Source organism: Malus domestica, chromosome 05 (genome assembly GCF_042453785.1).
Source record: "Malus domestica chromosome 05, GDT2T_hap1".
Lineage (NCBI taxonomy): Eukaryota > Viridiplantae > Streptophyta > Magnoliopsida > Rosales > Rosaceae > Malus > Malus domestica.
In genome coordinates this window covers 35,580,635-35,599,608 of record NC_091665.1, presented here as the reverse complement: position 1 = coordinate 35,599,608, position 18,974 = coordinate 35,580,635, and the positions used below count along the sequence as shown (strand labels likewise).

The 18,974-nt window shown below is 38.3% G+C and overlaps 1 protein-coding gene and 3 long non-coding RNA genes across 4 annotated transcripts; 3 read left to right on the top strand and 1 right to left on the bottom strand.

Annotated features, from left to right (window-relative positions):
• Window positions 1-703: 703 nt before the first annotated feature.
• Window positions 704-1,473, top strand: LOC103435381 (uncharacterized). Its single transcript, XR_529408.4, has 2 exons — window positions 704-852; window positions 1,057-1,473. It is a non-coding gene; the product is annotated as an uncharacterized lncRNA (long non-coding RNA).
• Window positions 1,474-2,749: 1,276 nt separating this feature from the next.
• Window positions 2,750-3,398, top strand: LOC139195978 (uncharacterized). The gene is made up of 2 exons (XR_011581070.1): window positions 2,750-2,862; window positions 3,101-3,398. It is a non-coding gene; the product is annotated as an uncharacterized lncRNA (long non-coding RNA).
• A 9,259-nt stretch (window positions 3,399-12,657) lies between these two features.
• Window positions 12,658-13,080, top strand: LOC139195761 (uncharacterized). The gene is made up of 2 exons (XR_011580689.1): window positions 12,658-12,722; window positions 12,846-13,080. It is a non-coding gene; the product is annotated as an uncharacterized lncRNA (long non-coding RNA).
• A 723-nt stretch (window positions 13,081-13,803) lies between these two features.
• Window positions 13,804-18,069, bottom strand: LOC103435382 (glyceraldehyde-3-phosphate dehydrogenase GAPCP1, chloroplastic-like). The gene is made up of 14 exons (XM_008373772.4): window positions 17,673-18,069; window positions 17,137-17,231; window positions 16,970-17,037; window positions 16,848-16,886; window positions 16,450-16,550; window positions 15,872-15,984; window positions 15,640-15,739; window positions 15,411-15,557; window positions 15,084-15,144; window positions 14,891-14,988; window positions 14,606-14,748; window positions 14,417-14,500; window positions 14,201-14,290; window positions 13,804-14,107 (listed from the first exon to the last, which is right to left on the bottom strand). The coding sequence occupies exons 1-14, from the start codon at window positions 17,766-17,768 to the stop codon at window positions 14,059-14,061; spliced, it is 1,284 nt and encodes a 427-aa protein (XP_008371994.2). The 5' UTR covers window positions 17,769-18,069; the 3' UTR covers window positions 13,804-14,058.
• Between the last annotated feature and the right edge of the window lie 905 nt (window positions 18,070-18,974).

Sequence of the window (18,974 nt, the reverse complement as noted above, 5' to 3'; positions counted from 1 at the left end):
CTACATATGTGTTGCTAGACCCTATCTCTATTTTAAAGATAAAATAAATTAATATATGATAAACGTAGCATCACTCTTTTGACTTTTTATTACGTTTTTAGCAATAATGTCACTCTTTTAGCAATGCCGAAATAACAAGATAAGATGTAGTATGGAGACGATGTGTTGAGTAAGAGATTGTTAGATCCCAATAATTAAAATTACCTTTGACAAAAACAAAATAATTAAAATTACCGTTTCTTAAGTAATAGAAGATAAAACACTAAAAAACTCAAAGGACGATGGTAGAAAAGTTCAGATCAAGATACTTATAATCAACAACATTTTAGTAAAAGTAAAAGAAATTAATTTGAACAACGTTTGGAAATTAATACATTATGTTCGACCAATAATTCCCTTCAATTCTGAAAAGAACTGTATTATTAGTGAATTGGATAGGAGTGAAGCTGCATGCATGATTGTTCGAATAGTATATATCATGGATCCAGATGGCTGTTCCTCCATGTCCATGCACATATATACTCTCATGCACTTGACAACGCATATAGCCGAACCAACACATGACCACACCTGGCGAAAGCCATTGCAAATTTAGATCCACCTGTAACCAAAATTCATTTTTCTTTATTATCAGATGTGCTGATGAATCTATGTCGATATAAAAAAGCAGGGTCTCGAAACAATACATGACATGTGCTTGGAAGCTTTATATAAACCCGTCTATACAGATGCAATGTTGGAAGAGAGAGTGATAATATTGGTGGTAGAAGGCACTTGAAAATCTGAAGACTTAAGCCATGGAGAGGAACTACTTTGGTCTTGTTTTGTTCTTCATCATCCTCTTAACTTCTAGTAAGTCTCCCTCTCTCCCTCCTCAAAATTTTATACATACAGTTGTAACATGTGATATGGATCGAAATTAGTATTTTGATGAATTTTAACATAATTCTAATTAAGTAGGATCTAGTCAAATTGTCACACAATCTTTCACATATATATCTTCGAAACTTGGAAAGTAATTAATAGTTAACTGAGATTTTTAATATTTTTGTACAGACGAGATGGTGATGCACAGTGAAGCTAGGGTTTGTGAAGTTCCAAGCAAAACATTCAGAGGGTTATGCTTCAGCGATACCCATTGTATCGTGAAATGCCACAGTGAGGGTTTCGGTTACGGCAAATGCTCCCATGTCCTGCGTCAGTGCCGGTGCCTAAAGGCTTGTGGGCGGCTAGCTGAAAGTGAAACTACTCATGGAACTGAAACCTCACCATAAATTAAGCTCCAGACGTCGATCCCATGTCCTGAATATATTATAATTAGATAAATAATCAGCCTCATTTTGGCGTCGGCCGGACGTCAAAAATATAAGGGCCAACTTTGTAGGTTGTTCAAATCGAGAACTCCTTGGTAACTCAAATATATATGATCCAAGGATTAATAAGCTCTCTGAATAAGAGCTTTTCAGTTTCCAACTTCTTCTGCTGTATAGCGAAATGTTTCAATATGCCAGAAACATAACTCGATATATATACCAAAGTTACAATATAAATTGTTAAAAAAAAATTTTGACGTTTTTAATCAATTGTATTATGATATGTACCGAACCGTATTTTCAGTACTAAATTTTTTTCCTCTACCAGAGTATTAATTCAGTACGCAGAAGCGTTCTATGCTAAATACTTGCCCCAGAACAATATATGGCATCATACTTGCAAAACTACAACTATTTTTACCGATTACCGTATGACAAAAATTTTGTTCCCGGAATAGTAGAAAAAGAAATAATATATAGGGTAAGCATACTGAAATAATCAATAACGATAATATATTTATTATATATTGAAAACACATTGATGATATTGACAATATAAACATTGATCATCATTTCTGTAATAAAATATTTTGTCTATTATATATTGAAAACACATTGATGATACTGACATTATAAACATTGATCATCATAATAACATGTCAAAATATGTTTAAGTTGTCATTATATTATATTGTGTTGTCGTTATCTTTGTGTCTAAAAGCAAAAATTAAGTAAAGGGTAATCTTTCTGCGTCCAAAAATAATTCAAAATGAGTCACGTTTATAGCTATTACAACTTGGTTTCAATTTTGTAAGAGTTCATTGTAATAGTGTCATTATTGCTGATTTCCCTAGCTGCGTTCTAATGATTGTATTAACCAATTGGTGATGTTAATCAATTGAGGGATGATGTTAATTTCCGGACCATTTATGATAAAAATCTCATACAGTTTTTTTTTTTTTCTTTTCGAATCTCCCCATCGAGAGAGAGAGAGAGAGAGAGGTCGACTGTACTCAGTTGGGATAAGTTTGTACTGAAATGTGTTATTTTAGTTTCTTTTCTAAATTTTATTGTATTGACATGTGTTCTTTAGTTTGTTTTCTAATATTTAGCTATTTGATTACTCTTCAAATGTGAAATCGTGAAAGTCCAGAGATGGCTCTTCTTGGATGAACCCAGATAGCTCTTCGTTCCATGCACGTATACGTTCTCCTATCCAGTTGACAACGCATGCGGCTTTTGTTGCTAACCGAACACATGTCCACACTAAAGGAAGACACCATAAACTCTTAGATCCACCTGTAACCAAGGTTTAAATGGTATATGTGTATCATATGATGATGTGTCTAGAATGTGGAAAAAAAAAAAAAACATGACGTAGTACTATATGTGTATATATATACACACGCAGAGAGAGAGAGAGAGAGAGAGAGAGAGGGAGTAACTCAGTAACATTAGTATTTGCAGAAGACTTGAAAATCTGAAGATTAAGGCATGGAGAGGAACTTCTTTGGTCTTGTTCTCTTCTTTATCATCCTTCTAACTTCTCGTAAGTTTCTCTCTCAATATTTGTTTGGAATATCATGTTAATGGTTAACGATGGAACTGTCAGCATATTAAGTCCTCGTTCAAGGGCATCCCTTCAAAACTATATAAATTCAAAACTGTGTGGACTTCCTTAAATATTAGACAATAATATATATACGCATATGAATGTAGTTAAACTTTCGCATGATTTTTTACATGCATGTTGAGAAGTACATAATTAACTAAAGTAATATATACAGAAGAGATGGTGATGCACAGTGAAGCAAGGATTTGTGAAGAGCCAAGCAAAACATTCAGAGGGCTATGCTTCAAAGACGCCAACTGTATCGTGAGATGCCGAAGTGAGGGTCACGGTTATGGCAAATGCTCCCATATCCTTCGCCAGTGCCGCTGCTTGAAGGCTTGTGCGGGCGCTGAAACTGATCAAAGCTTACCATGAATGTTTAAGATCACTACTTGTACTTCCTCAATCTTGATATGGGGTCTATGAAATGTCTCACACCATGAACTTGTGAATCTAATGGATAAAGTTGCATATTCTATGAATTACCAATGTTTCTTAAAAGACTTAGTGGTAACTTAAGTATATTAACATAGTATATTAGCTATGCATATTGGCATTAAGTATAATTATGGAGAATGCGAAATTACCCTTTTGTTGGTTTTACAAGCATAAGTGAATAATGAGCACTCTATCCAGCGAAACGCTTTGCTTTTCGGCAAAATTTGGTGGTTCACTGGAAAAGAATCAAGGGTGCCTTAGCTAATTACAATTTAGGTTTTTTATTTTTGCTCCAATTACAATATAGGTGTGATGGAAGATTTGAAATTTAATTTACGCGGTCATTTGTTTCTTCTCAAACTCCGTTTGTGTAGGTTTATCTTACATTGCCGGTCTCAAGCCCGGGTAAAGGAGGAGGGGGAGGGCGTCAGGTAGTCGACAGCCAGCACTCCTCGGTTACGTCGAATCCTTATGAAAATGAATCCAGAACGAAATCGTCCTAAAGCTAGGGCGTCACCCGTAAGTGGCGCGCTGTGTGGCCCGAGCACAGTGATAAGTGAGCAAGGGTCGCTGTATCTCCATCAGCACCCGGATGCAGTGTTAAATGAGCAAGGGGGTCATAGAAACTTCTTTTCGAACAACTTCACTCAAAGTTGTTTGGGAGCATATGCTCCTATCAACTTTACACAGGACACACAAAAGAAGTACTTTGATCCTATTTGACGGGGGAGGGTGAAGAAGCTAGGACAGAAGGGTAGAGTTCAAGAGAGTAGAATGCGTTTAGGAACGTGGAATATAGGAACCTTAACGGGAAAATCTATGGAAGTAATGGAAGTTATGGTGAGGAGAATGATAAATATTATGTGCATACAAGAAACTAAGTGGGTTGGTCTTAAGGCAAAGGATCTAGAAAACTCAGGGTTTAAACTTTGGTATTCGGGCACAAATAGAACAAGAAACGGTGTTGGCATCATCGTGGACAAGACCTTGACACAAAATGTTGTAGATGTCAAGAGGGTAGGAAATAGAATCATGGCAATCAAGATTGTAATAGGACAAGAACTCATCAATGTGATTAGTGCGTACGCACCTCAAGTAGGGTTGGATACGAGTTCGAAGGAGAAATTTTGGGAAGACCTTGGAGACTTGGTGCAAGGAATTGCCCAAACGGAGAAGTTATTTATAGGAGGAGATTTAAATGGACACGTGGGCAGGGAGATAGGCAACTATGGAGGTTTTCATGGTGGCCATGGTTTTGGGGAGAGAAATGAGGATGAGGAAGCTATCTTGGATTGTGCAATGGCATATGATCTCTTCTTAGCCAACACCTTCTTTAAGAAGAGAGAAGAACATGTGATCACTTACAAGAGTGGGTCGTCAAAAACACAAATAGATTTTCTTCTAATGAGGAAAGGGGATCGTATAACTTGTAAGGATTGCAAAGTTATACCGGGAGAGAGCTTGCTTAATCAACATCGTTTGTTGGTGATAGATGTACATATCAAAAGAGGGAGAAAAAAGAACAAGACTTGGAAGTGCCCAAGGACTAGATGGTGGAATCTAAAAGGAGAAAAACAAGCCATTTTCAAAGAGAAAGTAATCACCCAGTGTGTGTGGGATAGAAAGGGGGAAGCTAGCCAAATGTAGGATTCCATGGCTAGTTGTATCCGAAAAGTAGCAAAAGAGGTATTAGGAAAGTCCACAAGCTTTGCTCCACACCAAAATGAATCTTGGTAGTGGAATGAGGAGGTACAAACAAAGGTGAAGGCTAAGAAGGAATGTTGTAAAGCCTTATACAAGGACAAGACCGATGAAAATGGTGAAAGGTTTAGAAGAGCGAAGTAAGAGGCGAAGAAAGCTGTGAGAGAAGCTAAGTTAGCAGCTTATGACGATATGTATAAGCGACTAGATACCAAAGAAGGAGAGTTGGATATCTATAAACTAGCTAGAGCAAGGGAAAAGAAGACAAGGGACCTAAACCAAGTGAGGTGCATCAAGGATGATAATGGAAAGGTTCTTGCTATAGAGAACGCGGTCAAAGACAGATGGAGAGGTTATTTTCATAATCTTTTCAATGAAGGACACGAAATGAGTACTTCTTTAGGGGAGTTGAGTAACTCAGAAGAGTGTAGAAACTACTTTTTTTATCGTCGAATCAGGAAGGAAGAAGTGGTTATAGCTTTGAAGAAGATGAAGCACAGAAAAGCAGTGGGCCCAGACGATATACCGATCGAAGTGTGGAAAGTCTTGGGAGAGACAGGTATAACATGGCTCACTGACCTTTTTAATAGGATTTTGAAAACGAAGAAGATGCCAAATGAGTGGCGAAAGAGCACTTTGGTGCCTATCTACAAGAATAAGGGTGACGTACAAAATTGCATGAACTATAGGGGTATTAAGCTAATGAGTCATACAATGAAGCTCTGGGAGAGCGTCATTGAGCATAGATTGAGGCAAGAGACACGAGTTTCGGACAACCAATTCGGGTTCATGCCAGGGCGCTCAACCATGGAGGCAATCTATCTCTTACGAAGATTGATGGAAAGATATAGAGATGGGAAAAAGGATTTACACATGGTCTTTATAGATTTGGAAAAAGCGTATGATAGGGTCCCAAGAGACATTCTTTGGAGGATTTTAGAGAAGAAATGAGTACGAGTAGCATATATCCAAGCTATAAAGGATATGTATGAAGGAGTAAAGACTGCCGTAAGAACTCATGAATGACAAACCGAAAGCTTTCCCATAACTGTAGGATTACATCAAGGCTCATCCTTAAGTTCTTACCTTTTTGCGTTGGTAATGGATGAGTTAACAAGACATATTCAAGATGATATTCCTTGGTGTATGCTTTTCGCAGACGATATAGTGTTGATAGATGAAACTCAGGAAGGGGTAAATGCGAAGCTTAACCTTTGGAGAGAAATGTTGGAATCTAAAGGTCTTCGCCTAAGCCAATCAAAGACAAAATATATGGAGTGCAAGTTCAGTGCAAATGGAGGCCAAAATGAGTTAGGGGTGAGGATCGGAGATCAGGAAATACCAAAGAGCAATCGTTTTAGCTACTTAGGATCTATCTTGCAAAAGAACGGAGAATTAGATAGAGATCTCAACCATAGAATACAAGCTGGATGGATGAAGTGGAAGAGTATATCTGGCGTGTTGTGTGACCGCCGTATGCCACTGAAGCTTAAGGGAAAATTTTATAGGACGGCAATAAGGCAGCGATGCTGTATGGCACAGAATGTTGGGCGGTGAAGCATCAACACATGGGTGTAGCGGAGATGAAGATGCTTCGTTGGATGTGTGGGCACACGAGAAAGGATAAGATTAGGAATGAGGATATCCGAGGTAAAGTAGGAGTAGCCGAAATTGTAGGAAAGTTGAGAGAAAATCGGTTACGGTGGTTTATACATGTACAAAAAATGTCTACTGACGTTCCGGTTAGAAGATGCGACTACGGGACGGAGGTTCAGGGCCGAAGGGGTAGAGGAAGACCTATTAAAACTTTGAAAGAGACTCTAAGAAAAGACTTAGAGTACTTGGATCTAACGAAGGACATGACACAGGACCGAGCACAATGGCGTTCTAAGATTCATATAACCGACCCCACCCAGTGAAGAAGGCTTTGGTGTATCTAACACAATACGTTGAAATGAAGCAAAACTTATTTATTGATATCTCCGATAAGTTACAAATATGTACATATACATGAGTCAAAATAAACAAACAAGAGGGAGCCTTCACAAAGGTTGCTTAAGAGAAGTCTCAGCAGTCGGTAGAGCCCCATAAAGAGAATGCACCAGAGGGGGATCATTTGGAGCCTCAGTACTGGACAGAACCCTAGAAGGATGAGGCATCGGAGGTTGATCATTTGGAGCTTCAATACGCGGTACAGCCCCAGAAGACGAAGGCAATAAATGCCTTTGGAACAAACCCACAAACCGCTGATAATCAAGTAAAACCTGACCATCAGATTCCTTCATCTGGTCAAGCTTCCTCTTCATGTTTGTAGCATAGTCATGTGCGAACCGGTGCAACTGTTTATTCTCATGCTTGAGCCCTTTAATCTCCTGTTTGAGACTCATCACTTCAGCCGCCAATGATTCCACTTGGCGGGTTCGAGCAAATAGGCGTTGGGCCATATTAGACATAAAACTTGCACACTGAACACTCAGAGTCAAAGAATCTTTAACAACCAACTCATCAGACTGTTTGGAAAGTAGTCTGTTATCTTTGGGAGTGAGAAGGTTCCTGGCCACCACCGCAGCGATCATATCATTCTTCATCACGGAATCCCCAACGATAAGAGGACCAGTAGGGGATAAGAAGGATGGGCGCCATATGTTGTCTGGAGAAGGCGTGGCTACCTCTTCAACAAGGTTTAAGTCAAAACGACGGTCGGAGGGGCCAGACATTTTCAAAGGTGTTGAAGAGAGAAGAGGTCGGACAAATCAAGATCTTAGAAGTGCAAGAAATGAGCTTCTACTGGTGGAGATTCAAGTGTGCTTTGGAACTTAATGCCCACCTCTATAAAAATTTGTACTCGACGGATCTTCAGAAATCGAAGAGGCGTTTGCTTTCTCAAAAGCTGGGTTGCTCAGAGACCACGAGGGCCGATCTCAGAAATCGAAGAGGCGTTTGCTTTCTCAAAAGCTGGGCTGCTCAAAGACCACGAAGGCCGATCTCAGAAATCAAAGAGGTGCTTGCTTTCTCAAAAGCTGGGCTGCTCAGAGACCACGAGGGCCGATCTCAGAAATCGAAGAGACACCTGCTTTTTTCAGCCTTGTCAATACCTATCACATGCATACTCAGCTTTGCTGAAATTACAGGCATTCTGTTGAAGATTTCTGGTAAAGTAGAAAGCACGTGAATCTTACTGTTCAATCATCCACTTTCCACATACATCATCAGCTCATGGGTACCACAGATAACTTTGCCAAAGATCTCTGACAAAGTTTAGACACGTGAAGCTTGAAGCTCTCACTACATCGCTATGACCAAGAAGGGTAAAAGAATAACAAAGAAACAGCACTAACAAAGTTTAGACACATAAATTTTGAAGGTCTAGCTACCATATTATTACCCACAAGGGTAAAGGAACAGCACCACTGCTGGATAATTGGAAAGTCCCTGTGTGTCAACCTCTGTGTTCCGTGGCAAGGTAGACTAGCAAACATGCCCAACCTTTACTCATATTCGAGAAAACACTCCCAACAAGATTGCTTGCTCCAAAATCGAAGAGGTACCGCCCTCCGAATCTCGAGAGCCAGACTCCCAACATGATTACTTTCTCAAAAATCGAAGAAACACCGCTTTCCGAATCTAGAGAGCCAGACTCCCAGCAAGATTGCTTTCTCAAAAATCGAAGAGGCACCGTTCTCCGAATCTCGAGAGCCAGATCCCCGATAGAATTGCTTGTTCGAAAACCGAAGAGGCATCGCTTTCTCAACTTCGAGAGCCAGATCTTCTTGGATAAAGCTTGTCTGTAATCTTCACACGCAACATCAGTTTTCCAAATACCACAGACCACTTTTTCAAAGTGTTCTGACACACGTGAAGCTGGCAGCTCCCACTACCCTGCTATGACCAAGCAGGGTAAAGGAATATCATTACTACTTATTGTTAGAGAGACTCCTATATATGTCGACTTCCATCCTCAACGGACAGATAGACCTGCAAAAATGCTCAACCCTTCCTCATATCTGAGAGGGCACTCCCAACGAAGCCTCTCGAAATACTCAGCTTTCTTTCCCCCCGATAATACCTCTACAAACAAGCTACACCAGAGCAAGAATATCTTATATCATCAGGGTTAAAAGCAAGAGTATCCCATATCATGTTTTTTCCCTGTCTTTTCCTTTGGCCTTGTTTTTACCTGCAAGACAAGGAGAAAGAGAGCAATCAGTCAACACTTGGAATCAAGCTTCCAGTTAGGAACTGACTGCCTGGAACCCCTTACCTGATTACTTACCTGGCATTGCTCTCGAGTACTCATCTTCAACATCTTATGCTTCCAAAGAAGATACCACATCTGCCTGAGGAACAAATAAGAAAAGTGAGAAGGTTACAAGGAAGCATGTGGAGACAAGCGTAACAGAACACGTGTCGATACATTCACTACTTTGTCAACAGCAAAAGTATCTCATATTAGCAGGTCGAACGTACTCTAGATTTGATGGACTTGTTTTGACCCTCAAATTCTTCAGTCGGCCTTATACTCTGGAGGAAACCAGAAATCCCTCCAGCTCAGTTCAAGAATAAGCCTGTGGAAAGTTACTTCTTCAAAAGCAAAAGTATCTCATATCATGTATTCTCCTTTTTCTTCTCTTTATCATTCATGCTGCCTGCAAGATAGGGAGAATGAGAACAATCAGCCAGAACTCGAAATCAAACTTCTGATATGTGACTGATTGCTTGGAGCTCTGATTGCTTACTTTATCTGTCACCTCTTTCAGCAGATCCTCTAGCGCGGCGACTTGGGGGACTTCTATTACATGGTTTGTATCGCGCTTAACCAAGCCTGAAACTACAAGTAAGCTTCAAGTGAAATTGATACATTACCTTGTGCATCTCCACCAGTTAAAGATACCACCCCTGGATGGAGGAAGAGTACTTCCAGAGAAGATGTCACATCTACCTATGAGACAGATAAGGCAAGTGAAGACGATACCACACTTCGGTACTTAGAAGTTTCGTGATTACGAGATCATTCTCCCACAATATTTCCTAATGTCATTTGTACTAAATCATTTACTTGTACTCACTAAAGGAGAGCTTGAACCTATGTACTTGTGTAAACCCTTCACAATTAATGAGAACTCCTCTACTCCGTGGATGTAGCCAATTTGGGTGAACCACATACATCTTGTGTTTGCTTTCCTGTCTCTATCTATTTACATACTTATCCACACTAATGACCAGAGCAATCTAGCGAAGATCACAAACTTAATACTTTCTGTTGTACCAAAGTCCTTACTGATTTTGTGCATCAACAATCCTTAAGTCCTTACCTTTTTGCGTTGGTAATGAATGAGTTAACAGGACATATTCAAGATGATATTCCTTGGTGTATGCTTTTCGCAAACGATATAGTGTTGATAGATGAAACTCAAGAGGGGTAAATGCGAAGCTTAACCTTTGAAGAGAAGTGTTGGAATCTAAAGGTCTTCGCCTAAGCCGATCAAAGACAGAATATATGGAGTGCAAGTTCAGTGCAAATGAAGGCCAAAATGAGTTAGGGGTGAGGATCGGAGATCAGGAAATACCAAAGAGCAACCGTTTTCGCTACCTAGGATCTATCTTGCAAAAGAACGGAGAATTAGATGGAGATCTCAACCATAGAATACAAGTTAGATGGATGAAGTGGAAGAGTGCATCCGGCGTGTTGTGTGACCGTTGTAGGCCACTGAAGCTCAAGGGAAAATTTTATAAGACAGCAATAAGGCCGGCGATGCTGTATGGCACAGAATGTTGGGCGGTGAAGCATCAACACGTACACAAAATGGGTTTGGACATGTGCAAAGAAGGTCTACTGACGCTCTGGTTCGAAGATGTGACTACGGGATAGAGGTTCAGGGTCGAAGGGGTAGAGGAAGATCTAGGAAAACTTTGAAAGAGACCCTAAGAAAAGATTTAGAGTACTTGGATACATGACACAAAACCGAGCGCAATGGCGTTCTAGAATTCATATAGCCGACCCCACTTAGTGGGAAAAGGCTTTGTTGTTGTTGGTCATTTGTTTCTTCTCAGCTATCAATTTGTTGCTTGGAGTTTACGTTTTTTTGCACACAATGCCAAAAAGAAGTAGGAATAACAAAAACAATTAGATCGTATAAGATTATACTTGTGGCATTTTCCGCACACGATGTCAAAAAGAAATAGGAATAACAAAAACAATTAGATTGTATAAGATTATACTTGGTGGTATTTCTCGCAACAGAGCGTGGGCGTTTTTGCTAGTGAGGACTATGCACAATGCCGTCCCAGTGTGATATCGACTGCACAAGGGCGAGCTATCCTCGCAGCCATTGCTCCGGGTTGAACTGCTGTTGGGACTAATGCTCCCTGCAAATTAAATCATTTGTGTGCTAGCGATAAATCTTATTATATATTTACCACAATTAAATAAGTCTGCTAGCCATGCATTACAACCACAAACAGGATCCTTTCCGGATCCTTTTGGTGAGGATCTGGGGATCCATAAATCGTGTCAATTCATCGTATATCGTATATCGTACGATCAGTTTTTATCAGATATTGTTTGTATTTAATTTGAAATAAAAATATTTAAAATAATTTATGACCGTACGATGTACGATAAACGAATATGATTCACGAATTATTGCCGGATCCTCACCGATTCACAAAAACCCCATTTTTTCTTTTTTTTGGTTGCGATGTGTGAGAGAAAAGTGCTCGTGGCGGCTAGAAGGCAACTACTACACTTCTCAGTTTACCGATCTCACCCCATTTCTTTTTTTCCTTTTTCTTTTTCAAGTAAATTTTTCATAACAAACATGATAATTATGCACTAAACTTCCCATGAGAAATGACGTTGCGCACTAAAGTGCCTAAACTACAAAGGTTGAAAGAGTTCTTTCTTTTTTTGTCGAAAAAATTGAAAGAGTTAGCCAATGTGTGTTGACATAATCCTATCTAATTTTTCCATATAACAAGATTATTTTTTATAAACTTCGAGCAAGTTTAGTATACTAAAAGGAAGTCCAACGTAAGTTCTTTTTTTTTTTCGAACGAAAAATGATATTGATAAGAATTTAAGATAAATTGATACTTCGATGTCAGTAACTAAAATAATTGTGGGAATAAAAGAGAGTAGCATGTGGTCCACTATTTGAAACAGAACTGTGCATCACATTACTAAACAACAGCAAAAATTGAAGGCTTACAAAATAAACAGAATAAAAATTGGGATTTATTTCCTCTGTTTTTTTTTTTTTTTTTTTTCCCCGGAAGGCACATCAGAGTTGCCTTACAGTGTAAAAGCTGTTATTTGTAGGAGTGCAATAAAATTGGTCAGACCGACTCATAGCCAATGGGTTTAGATCCATATATCCAATTTTTCGAAAACAAGTTATAATTAAATTGGCATTAGTTGATAAATTTTCTTCTTATGGCAATTAATCAATGCAACCTTATAACTTGTAAGCTAGCTCTAAATCATGACGGAGCCTTGACAAATCCTTTAAATCCATACCCTACATATATATATATATATATATATATATATATATATATATACATGTATTGCTACAACTCAGTTAAAAATTGAAGAGAAAACATGGATAAGAAGTTCAATCTTGGGCTTGTTTTTCTGTTCATCATCCTTCTTGCTTCTCGTGCTTCTCTCTCTCTCTCTCTCTCTCTCTCTCTCTCTATATATATATATATATATATTTATATTATATATGTTGTTGTACTAATTTTGACAAGTTAACTAACCAATATGTATTGATGTGCAGAAGAGACAGTGCAGCATACAGAAGCTTACAATAACGAGCAGTGTAAATACCTGGAATTTTGCCTGAGTCTGTCTTATTGTAAAATGGAATGTAGGAGGGAAGAATTTCATCTCAGCCATTGCTCCGGGTTCAACTGCTACTGCTGTTGGGAGTAGCCCTTCCTGCAAACTTATATTTAACATAAATAAATAACTTATCATTTGCACGCCAGCAATAATAATCTTATTTATACTTACCACAGTTAAATAACCGTGATGGCAATTACTGATGTACATTATAAATTTATAACTATCATGATAAAAAAAGATGCGAGAGATTTTCGTATTGTGATTTAATGAAATTTGTACTTGAATAGTTACCCTTTATATGGCCCATCGTTTGTTAGTTTTGCTCTTGAGTTGGATTGGTACTCGGTTAGATCAAACAGTTACCTTTTATATAGCACATCGTTTGATAGTTTTGCTCGAGTTGGATTGGTACTCGGTTAAATCAACGTATTATAACTTTACTATCTTGTAGTCATTTTCTAAATTTTGTTGATTTTTTCTAATATGAAAGAAACAAGGGGCGTTTTGGGTATTTGAAAATATTTAATCATAAGGGCTTTTCCTTAATAATATTTACTAATTTACAATATGGGTAACCAGTTGGCAATCGATAGATATAGAGGTCCACGATCATGTAAAAACTTATGCAAGGTTTAATTTTATACATTTAACCAGTTCATTCAACTACGAAATTATTTAAACCTAACACATGGACAATACATTCATTCAACTATGAAGTCATTTAAACCTAACACATAGACAATACATTAATTGATAAGCGAAGCGCAAAAGATGGGTCAGCATGTGAACATTGTGGTTCCGATACATATTAGAATGTGAGTTTCTAACACTAGATCAATCGACAGTGGTTGAAGAGGCCTAAAGTTATTTAATTAAACACTAAATCAAAAGAAAGCAAAACCTTGTTCTAATTATATATGTTCGAATGTCATTCACTTTTTAAGAATTTCTTCGACACAAAGGGAAAAAGCTCCTTCAACGGAGCGGTATATTATAATACGGTACAAATAGATGATGTACTTAGCCCACAACCTGCGAGCTCATGCAAGTCCTATTTTCCATTATTTTCGAGTAGAATTATGCGATGACACTCGTAGCATCGCATCAAAGCGCCAAAAATTGGGATGACACTCGGCAACCGTGACTTATGCTGCCACCAACGCCATGTGCTCTATGAGGTCCAAAACTCGGTTGCTGTTAGAAAGACAAGCTTGATTAGTCTGACGCATTGAACTATATACCGCGGGCAGCAAATTGTAATATACATGCAGAGTGTAGAGTGTTTACCTGTATCCCCACTCGTTGTCGTACCACGAAACAAGCTTAACAAAGGAGGAACTAAGTGCTAATCCAGCCTTGGCATCGAATATACTGGACCTGGAGTTAGAGGAATAAATTAAAGCAGATCAGTAAAGAACTTCCATAACTGAATCTTACCAAGTCAATTCATGCTAGTATTGCTTTCCTTTTGAAGAAATCTTAGGAAAAAGAAAAGGATCCTACCTTGAGTCACCAACAAAATCATTGGAGACGACATCATCTTCTGTGTATCCGAGGATGCCTCTAAGTGGCCCATCAGCAGCATACCTTCGCGTAAGATATCAAAGTAAATGAGCTATCCAAAGAAGGGGGTAAGAAAGAAACATAAAGGTAGATACTGTAATATATACACACACAATGCAGAACACGTACCTGATCGCGGCTTTGACATCCTCATATGAAGAACTCTTCTCAAGTCGACAAGTTAAGTCCACCACAGATACATTAGGAGTGGGGACACGGAAGGCCATACCAGTGAGCTTTCCATTGAGTTCTGGTAGAACTTTTCCAACTGCCTACAATTCCAAGGAGCAAAAGAGATTAGTGTAACTTTAAACCCCAAAAATAAATACAAAAAGTTAAACATCGACAAAATCATATAAAAACACCCAAATATCTTTGGAAGTACCACCAAGAATCTATTTTCAGATATAGTACCTTTGCAGCACCAGTAGAACTAGGGATGATGTTCTGTCCAGCTCCTCGGCCTCCTCTCCAGTCCTTCATTGAAGGGCCATCGACTGTCTTCTGTGTTGCTGAACGTGTAAAACCATCAGTATGTTAGCCCCATAACAAGTGATCAACAATCACATACATGTGTTTTAGAGAGAGAGAGGCAGAGGGAAGGAACCTGTAGTTGCATGCACAGTTGTCATCAAACCCTCAAGAATACCAAATTCCTCATGAATCACCTACAAAATACATTTAATGAGGTAAGATATGGCAAGAGGCAGTAGCTTATTACGAAGTGCTAACACAGGAAGAAAGCAGAAAGAACAAATAAATAATACAGATATCAACTATTTGGTGACGATGCCAAAAAAGAATTATTAAATTGAAAGGAAAAGGATATAATAAAAGCAGACATGTTTTTGTATAACATTTACCATCCAGAATTGTAGTTCAAATTATAATGGAGCTCAAATTTATATCAATAATTTATAGGAGGCAATCAAACCTTGGCAAGAGGAGCAAGGCAGTTGGTGGTACAGCTCGCATTAGAAACAATGTCCATATTTGGCTTGTATGTTTTCTCATTTACTCCAATGACAAACATTGGTGCATCGGCTGATGGGGCAGATATTACCACTTTCTTTGCACCACCCTGCAAAGGAGAAGCAATCAGAGATCAACCTGGTGTCCAGTAACAGACAAACAGTGCAGAAATTAGACTTAAAGCAACAAACCTTTTTATGTAATGCGGCCTTCTCAAGTGTCGTAAAAATCCCAGAAGATTCGACAACATACTCAACCCCATAATCACCCCAAGGGATTTCAGCAGGATCTCTGGATAAGGTTAAGAAGTTAATCCCGAATCACAAATAGCTTCACATGATACTCTTTACAATAGAAAAGCAAATTCTGGTGCACAACATTCTCTAGAGAATTAGATTACTGCTGAAAATCACAGCACAATACCTTTTGCTCACAACTTTGATTGCCTTGCCATTTATTTCCAAGGTGGAATCATCCACAACACTAATTGATCCATCGAATATTCCATGCGTAGAGTCATACTTAAACATGTAAGCCTGGACATTGCAAAACAAAAACGAAAGTTAAACCTTCATAAGAATAAAAGAAAAAGCAAGAGCATTCTTGACAGCAATAAGTTTGAAACTGGTTATAGGACAGGAGCAAAATGCACATCCAGGAAAAAATCATCAATGTTTTACCTTTTACTTGCATCAAAACATCGAACAAACAAAAATATATACAGTTTCAATATTTCAGTTAAATATTCAAGTTCAACTGTATGGATACTAGCATTGAGAAAAACAAGGTAATTGGGAACAGTTCAAATATATTCGTTGACGTCCTAACTTAAGTAATTTGCAACACTTCCTACACTTCCTACACTGTCTAATGAATATCACTCCCATCTTAAAACATAAAGAAGAACTAGTACCGATATGGCACTATGTGCTACGTAATTATGACAAAGGAAATTAGCATATTGCAATAAACATTGTTAATGATACATCCGTACAACTTACCATGTACTTGGGATCTACTAGAGGATCATTGACTGCTACCACTTCTATATCATCTCTTGTGCTTGCAATCCTTAGAACCAACCTTCCAATTCTACCGAAACCTGCACGAATAGTGTTTTCATCATATAACAACTAAAATCACCCTTTCTAAAGGCAAGACAATCTAAACATCAGTTAAATGTGTTATTGGTATATCATCAGTACTATGACTAACAGCTAACGATTTTTTAGCATCCAAAAACAATTAAAGAAGCTAATGAGAAAAGCAAAGTAGTAATATTGAAATTATAGTCAAAACAACTTATTACTTAGTAATCAAAACTAACCTAAACTAAGCAAAGAAAACATCATTCATGCCTAAGGATAAGCAAGAAAAAGCACAACTTCAACGAACTTACCGTTGATTCCGATCTTTGTCTTCCCACCACTCCCGGATCCTAAACAAAACAACCAATCAAGAGTGAGCTTCAGAGCAATACAAATCAACTCCACGTTCGAAAAGTATTTTTGGCGTTCTTACTCTGAACTGTTGGTGGCAGTTCGGTGGCTGTGGCCTTGATGGGTTGGACGCTCCTGGCGCTGCATATCCTAGAAAACAGAACATATATCACAGTCTATAACAAGAACAAAGCCTCGAATTGCAAAACCGAAAAATTAAACATCAAAATTGAGACTGAGTTGCTCAACTGTAAAGAAGATGACCCGCTTGGGATGGAAGTGCCAAAAATGTATGATTGCACCTTGGGACAGTTCAGATTGCGGCTAAACCCAACGCTTGACACCTGAACAACATATTACAACCAAAATTAAAACAAAGAGAAACAGAAACTACATTTGCTATTTATTGCTTTAGTGAGTAGTGATTTCCTCTGGTCTAATAAATTAAACCAGATAAATAAAATATGAAAAATCATAAGAGATATTTAAAGCTTAAGAAAATTCAACTGATTCCTAAATGAAAGAACAAAAAATCTAATTTGAAAAACTAAATACTAGCAGAAATTCAAAGCCTTAAACTTGATAACAAAAACTGATAAAAATCAAATGATTTATTCAAAAGAACACATTTTTCAGGCCTCTGTTTTTTCAAGCATCCAACAAATACGCAATTTACCGATACAGAACCAAATTCTGGAACGCTTAAATAAATCAACGACGTGTTTTGAAACAGTTGGGAGGTGATTAGCCTCAAGCTGCTGAGGGGAGTTAAAAAAAAAACAGACCTTGAAAGAGGCGGCGGCGGAGGCGGCGAGGTCGGCGCGGGAGGCTTCGATCAACGGAGCTGAGACGGTAGATCTGAGCAGAGAAGAAGCCGCCATTTCTGATCGGTTCGGAGCTCTCCTACTCTCTCTTTGTCCGAAGCAAATGGAATGAAAAACCCTAAAAAACAGAAGCTTTTTAAGCAGCTATTGGGGACTCCGAACAGGCCACCACCAGAGGGCAAATGTGTTTTTTGTTTTCCTTTTTTAATATTTTTTATTTTTTTAATTAAAAAAAAAAGAGAAGAATATCGTGAGAAAGCATGCGGAGTTTCTTACGGAGCTCACCTGAAACTCTCTCTCTCTCTCTCTCTCTCTCTCTCTCTCTCATGGTTCCTGTCTCTCTCGTCACGTTCTTTATGGTACCAATCTCCTGCGAACTACATCGAATACCTTGATGGTATCTAACCGTCGATGTATTGAGGCGTGGGATATTAACGATCGTGATTGGAGGAAGTGTGGGTTATGGTGAGAGTGGAAACAGCGGATGGGCAGCTGTGTACATCACGTAGGTGAGTTTGTCGTGACGTGGTGAGGAGAGAAAGGGTCTCGTAGTTCTCGACAGCCACGTTTGACCTGTGTGGGCTTTTTGGGGCTTTTCTCCTTTTTAAGATTTCTAGCCGGTCCTACAGATGGCCGGTTCACCTTCCCGGTCCAAGTTCTTTTGTTTGTTACGTTTAGGTCTCAATCCATGGAAATTTTTGTGTCAACCCGTGAAAACACGTCTCTACACACAATCAAATTGACTTCCAGTTTTGAGAACTTAATTTTAGTGTAATGGTAGATAAACTAACTTTTTAAACCACATTTTCAACGTACAAATGACGTGATCCTCAAAGTGAAACATAAGTTTTGCTTGTGAAGGAATTATACCTTTGTATACGATAACAAGCACAAGGGATGTAGCAAAGTTGGATGTTTAGTGTTCGGCTAGAGTCATTAGAGTATTTCTAATAACTTTCTTTAAATACGACTTTTCAAATACAAATTTATTAACCGGGCAGTTTGAAAACTAAAATTTGTTGATTCACAATTTTGCTCCTATAGACTCTACAAATCTTAGTTTCTTTTTTTATTACTTTTCATCACATGTCCTTTTTTTATATTTAATTTTTGGAAAAAAAAAAAGTTGGCAAAGAAAAAGTGAGATAGAGAGACTCTAAATCTAGAGATTGTAGGACATTTTCCAAATTTGAATACTCATTTGACAACTTTGTTGGAGCACAAAAAAATCTTATATGGCAATTCAAATTTAGTTTTGTAGAC

Excerpts from the sequence above, each read along its gene's own strand:
- LOC103435382 (XM_008373772.4), bottom strand. The coding sequence starts at position 17,768 with ATGGCGGCTTCTTCTCTGCTCAGATCTACCGTCTCAGCTCCGTTGATC. Across the intron at positions 15,558-15,639 it reads AGGCCGCATTACATAAAAAG|GGTGGTGCAAAGAAAGTGGT; the intron begins GTTTGTTGCTTT and ends TCTCCTTTGCAG. Across the intron at positions 14,989-15,083 it reads AACTGTGCATGCAACTACAG|CAACACAGAAGACAGTCGAT; the intron begins GTTCCTTCCCTC and ends TTACACGTTCAG.